A 5,786-nucleotide genomic window follows, 5' to 3' on the forward strand; every position below is an offset into this window, starting at 1 on the left:
ATAATAAATGATATGCGTTCTCCATCAACATCTGCGCTGCGTCATGAACAACATACTGTTCACTGTAAACATGAATGATAATAAAACTATCACACATACGCACGTGATCCCCAGAAATGTCCATCACACTTCTGTGGAGCCCTGTGCGCATTTCAGTCGTGAGTCTACAACGAGGAATAATGTATTTTTTATTATTTCTGCCTATAGAGCTGCAGTTGGTCTTATTTCAACTTGGCTTCTATTAAATATGTAGTTTTTTTTACAGTCAATTTAAGGAGGCAGCACATGTGGCATGCTGGGAATTGGCTTGCCTGAAATATATAGAGAGGACATCCAATTTATTTAGCACAAAGCTTTGGTCGTGCACATTCATTTTCAGACACTTAACACGATTTTGCACGGCTTGCCAAATGAGCTCTGAGTGCTTTTGTCTAAGCATCCATATGCTGAATATAATCAAAACCCACAGCGGAAGCAGCACATATTCGAGGGAAAACACAATACAAGCAATGCAGTCATCACATTCAAAAAATAGAAGTTCCTGTGAATGGGGGTTATCATAATGTAAAAGCACAAAAAGCACACTATGGACTCACTATTACCATTGCATTGCATAATTCCCCTCATGAATGTTTTTTTAATTAAGCTTGTAACCACTTGTAAACTACTCTCATTATGCACCAAACTCACCATTTCTATTTATGCTACACTGCTGTGCTAGATATTAGTCTGTCTGCCACTCAGCACATGTCACGGGTTTAATCTTGTAGAGCCTGTGGTCATAACAGAAGCAGTAATGAAATTCAAATGTGATGCTTGAGAGGGCTGTTGACTCAAAGCCCCGGACAACAGGTGTTATTCAAATTAACTTCCAATGATTAATATTAATCGAGCACAAACGAGCCTTGATTAATTTGCACCCCTGTAATATCCGGACAAAACCCTCACTCAGAGGGTCAGAGTGGACTGTTGCCTGTTGAACTGATAAGAAAAAGAAAAACAGACTATGGATGTCAAGAATGATTTGACACTGTTTAGACAGATGCAGAATTTGGTTTGTGAATAATTTTGTTGTCAGTGTTTTTCATATTCCTATTCTAACTGTAATCATGTGTTATTTTAACTCTGAGACAGCTGAACTGCTGTTTGAGCCATTAGGAAACATGCACTGGATATCATTCTGTGTTACTGTCACTGGTTTCGTCTACTTTGCCCTCTGGTGGTCATCATGACACAGGCACACAATCTGTAGCCAGCCAGGTCCATTTATCTGATCAAACAGTTACGTGACAACTACTGGTCAGTTAGGATCTAGATTAAAACCCAGAGGACAGATGCATTTATTAATCTTGTGCATTTAGACAAAATGAAATACTTCTGTAACACGCTCAGTCACAAAGAAAAAAAAAAAAAAAACACTACAAAGATGTTGACAGGAAGGCAAAACATTTCATTTCAAGTGGGTGGGCCTAGCTGTGTAACCATGGTAACAACAAAAAGTGTCTGAGCATATCGGAGGAGATGGTTCATGTGTTTCAAACCTCATTTTAACCCCATTCAGTCTCACATTATCATAATGTGTACTCTGACGACAATCTGCAGAGGCTGAGTAAAGAAGGTTGCCGTAAAGGACAATCAGGCTTCATCCCTTCCGATCCAAAGCCATTCTCCTCACCGCCGACAAAACGGGCGGCGCAAATACAAACATCAACAAAGAGTAGAAAACAATCATCCATAAAAAGGTCATTTAAAAGATATAAAAATCTTTCAGTCACTGTTTGACATTTATCTCTATTCAGAGTGAAATAGTTTCCCTCTGAGTTCTATTCCAGGGTAACATTGACGGAGGCCAGAGCGTCCACAGCCCAGCTGGGGTACTGGTCACGAGACGAAAACATTCGCTTCATGAACGTCCGTATGAACTCAGGGAAGCGGCCTTCCACTATGCTCTGTCGCACGGAGCGCATCAGGTTGAGCTGCAAAGAGAGATGTTTGATTAATTGAGGAGAAAATAATGTGATGACTGATCTCCGGTGGAAAATCACCCTTCTCTCCTGCACCATCAGTGTGTACGGGTCAGATACAGGTCAGGACAGCATCCTCAGAGTATACAGTTAAAGTGTTTACATGCTACTAGTTGACATGGCAACATTTGAGAGGTGACATGTACACGTTTCACGGCAGTTAAAATACTTGTCGTAACGTTTCACTCTGGATCAAAGAGGTAGAGTGAAGGCCCAACAGGCCAACCGACATGGACAGACAGTATCTGTTATACCCTCTTAACATGAACATTTTCTGGGACAGATCTGTCACACAAGGAGACTCTTCATTGTTCTGATAATGCCAGAGTAGCAAAGCAAATTTGTGCCATTTTGGGGTGCGGAGAGTCTTGAAGGATTTAATTGATGTGACTGAGGTGAAGACAAAAATCACATCACGCATCATGCACTTGTAAAGTTCAACATTTGTTGTTATATTTCTGTCAGACAAATTAAATGCTGACACATATTATGAAACACTTCATATATGTGGCACACACACAGGAAACTAATGGACTCATAAATAAATAGCGGATATGAGCAGTTTTGGGATTTATCAGCTCTTTTAAAGCAAATTAAAAAAATCACAAAAAAAAAAGAATACTGTGGTAATTTGAAGTAAATGAATTTAAAATGTAAATATAGAACAATATAAAATTGTTTTAATGTTTTTTTAAATTCACAATGAAATGGATAAAAACATACTCAGTGGACAATTTATTATCATTATTATGTAATGTAATGTGTCCAACTGTTCTGCCATAAAGTCATTGAGGGCATATCTGCTGATGTGTTGTTCTGGACTGCATTATATTGAGAGGCGTTTCAAACATTCTGCCCTCTCAATATAAGGAATGTCAGTGCAGCACCACCAACTACGACCTAAGTGGCAAAAAATATAATTGAATTTACACATTTCTGACAAAGTCACCAAACACTGACCATTATAAGCTTCATAAAGGATTTTGAATGTTATATATTATTTCCTTCAGCATAAAACAGAAACTTCACTCTCATCACGGCAATGCAAAAGGTGGAGAGTAGGAGTTAAATGTGTACAACAAAATCTACTTTGTTCCTGTATTTTCACATGCATAATTAAATGATTTTTTATTTTATTTTGATTAATCTTGATTTTGGAGTCATGCAATTATATTAACTTTTCTGCTAAATGGCCTCCAGCACTCACCTGGTAAGCAATGTTATGGATGGTGATGTGGTGCATGGCTGCAGTGTCACTCTTAAACAGAGCATGCAGGTAAGCTCGACTGTGTCTGAAACAAAAAACAGGCCAATTATTTACATCTTTCATCCACAACTACCATTTTACAACATATCTTCTACAGTACTTTATACATCTATATTTCTGTAGTGATAAAAAAAAAAAGAAAAGACAAACCAAAGAGGAACAACCTACAAGACTTATTATGTGAGCCAAACCTCCAGGTTGAGAGAACGTTTTCAACTTACCTCTTGCAGGTGGGACACTGGCAGTCTGGGTCTATGGGCTGGAAGTCCTTGGCATACTGCTTATGTTTTACCTGGAGAGAACCCCAAGGCACCAAGGCAGAGCCAAACCGCTGAGGGAAAAGAAACATAATTGCCTGAATCACAGCTGAAATCAGTTCTTGATATGTAACCACAACTACTCAATGACCAGTTAAAAGGGATTTTTCAGTCTGTGAGGTAAAGAGAGCTTACTGCGGTGCGGGTGGGGAACACGCAGTCAAACATGTCACATCCCAGAGCGACACAAACCACCAAATCCACAGCATATCTGCAGCATGTGAGGATCACACAAATTTTTATGTCAATTAATAACATCATAGCCAATCAACAGTGCAGTTCTTAGTGGAAGTTTTACTGCATACGCGCAAACATACCCCACACCCATGAGGTATCGAGGCTTTTCTCTTGGCAGGTGGTCAGTGCTCAGCGTGACCATCCGCCAGAAGTCATCCTTCTCCTCTCCTCCACTCAGGCCTCCGATGGCAAAACCAGGGACATCACGCCGAGTCATTTCTACAGGAAGGGGATAAGATATCTAAAGCGCAAGTCTGACCCCTTATCATTAGTGTCTCTCAGTCAAACTATGTGTATGAATTTCTGTTGTGCTTGACAAAATGCAGTTCTCTGCCAATATCTTTGGACCATGCTTATGGCCTTTGAATTTGACAGTAAGTATTTTGGCATTACTGGATTCCTCATCATATCCTGACACTGAAAAAGATTGTTATTATCCAAGCTACCCACCTGTTTGATCAGGATCAAGAAGCAAAAGATTACATTCATAGGTATATGAAGTGGAGAAACATCTTGTGTAAACTTTCTTCTATTTAAAATAAATTGACTTTGAAGGCATTCAAATATGAGCTGAGACTCTATCCAAATATGATCCAACCATGCAGGATTCATGTCAATTCCAGTTTATGATGATTGAGGGAGAAGATCAAAATGGTAAAAGGATCGCAGAAGAGCAGGACTTTTTACCATCTAGACAAGCCTTGCGCAGGTCTGCATTCAGCCCTCCCTGTATGATGGCAAAAAGGTTCTGTTTGTGTGGATTTTTATTAGCTGCTACGCAACGGTCCAGCCAGCGAATAGATCTGTGCATGGCCTCCTCCACCCGTGGTCCTGTCACAGTACTGCTGACAACATCATCCAGCTGCATCATGATGTCCGACCCTGGAAAACCACAGAGAAACATGGACAGGCTGTCTGTTAGCCACTTGAAACTGAAGGGAAGGTCCATGTCTTTGTCCAGTAACACTGACCCAGACTGTTCTGTATGCTGATGGATTTCTCAGGACTTAAAAGGATCTCTTTTCCATCATAGGGGGACTTGAACTTGACCCCTTCCTCAGTGACCTCTGAGAGTTCAACAAGAGACACCATCTGAAAACCTCCACTGTCCTGTATGAAGAGGAAGTGAAACACAAGATTTCACCACAAAATACAACAGCACCTCTTGTAACATCGAAAATCTCTTGTTACCTTCAACTCATCATCTATGATTGATTTATTTAGGAAAGTCACACTCACAGTTAAAAGATTTCTTTTCCAGTTCATGAACCCATGTAAACCATTGGCTTTCTCGATCAAATCAGGTCCCTGTATACAGAGGAGTTGAAATGGAAAAACACATTTACTAAAGAAAATGTCATGAATTGGTACAGCCACTATTAAAGCCTAATAAATCATAAGGAAAACGCGGACTGATATTAGTAGTGTCGCCTACCGGTCTCATGCCCAGGTGGTATGTGTTACCCAGACAAATCTGACATCCAAGACCCTCCAGCTGATCCACAGTGATTCCCTTCAGGGTTCCCTGAGTACCGACTGGCATGAAAACCGGGGTGCTGACGGCGGAGTGTGGCAGTATTAGATCACAAGCTCTTGCTTTCGTCACTGAGCATTCAGCAATGATTCGCAGAGAAAGGGGAGAAGCAACCGACAGCGCTTTCTTTAGGGACATGTGGTTTTCTGCAGTATTTGAATCAGCTCCACATTCTACGATGGCAGCCATGTTGTAGTGAACATATGACGCGAGACAGCTGAAAATTGACGGCTGCATTGACCAATCTGAAATCAGCAATTTGATCAGAGTGAAAGGCACGCCTTTTAGTTGTCCAATCAGAGGCTTAGTTTTGTGGAGAGGCAGTAGAATCAGCCAATAGGGTCGCAGGTTTCTCAAGAGGCGGGTGTATACGCACCGGTCGTCTCCTCTGACCGGATGGTGTTTGT

The 5,786-nt window shown here is 40.8% G+C and overlaps 1 protein-coding gene across 1 annotated transcript; it reads right to left on the reverse strand.

The window, feature by feature from the left end:
* Positions 1–1,050: 1,050 nt before the first annotated feature.
* On the reverse strand, positions 1,051–5,568 carry qtrt1 (queuine tRNA-ribosyltransferase catalytic subunit 1). The gene is made up of 9 exons (XM_022752587.1): positions 5,281–5,568; positions 5,085–5,153; positions 4,817–4,955; positions 4,533–4,727; positions 3,926–4,064; positions 3,744–3,819; positions 3,513–3,622; positions 3,232–3,316; positions 1,051–1,976 (listed from the first exon to the last, which is right to left on the reverse strand). Exons 1-9 carry the CDS (start codon positions 5,566–5,568, stop codon positions 1,824–1,826), a joined length of 1,254 nt encoding a protein of 417 aa, XP_022608308.1. The 3' UTR covers positions 1,051–1,823.
* Between the last annotated feature and the right edge of the window lie 218 nt (positions 5,569–5,786).

The sequence above is a fragment of the Seriola dumerili genome, unplaced genomic scaffold (genome assembly GCF_002260705.1).
Source record: "Seriola dumerili isolate Sdu_G_001 unplaced genomic scaffold, Sdu_1.0 BDQW01000169.1, whole genome shotgun sequence".
Taxonomy (NCBI): Eukaryota; Metazoa; Chordata; class Actinopteri; order Carangiformes; family Carangidae; genus Seriola; species Seriola dumerili.

Excerpts from the sequence above, each read along its gene's own strand:
- qtrt1 (XM_022752587.1), bottom strand. The coding sequence starts at position 5,568 with ATGGCTGCCATCGTAGAATGTGGAGCTGATTCAAATACTGCAGAAAAC. Across the intron at positions 4,728-4,816 it reads CAGCATACAGAACAGTCTGG|GGTCGGACATCATGATGCAG; the intron begins GTCAGTGTTACT and ends GTGGTTTTCCAG. Across the intron at positions 1,977-3,231 it reads TCCATAACATTGCTTACCAG|CTCAACCTGATGCGCTCCGT; the intron begins GTGAGTGCTGGA and ends CTCTCTTTGCAG.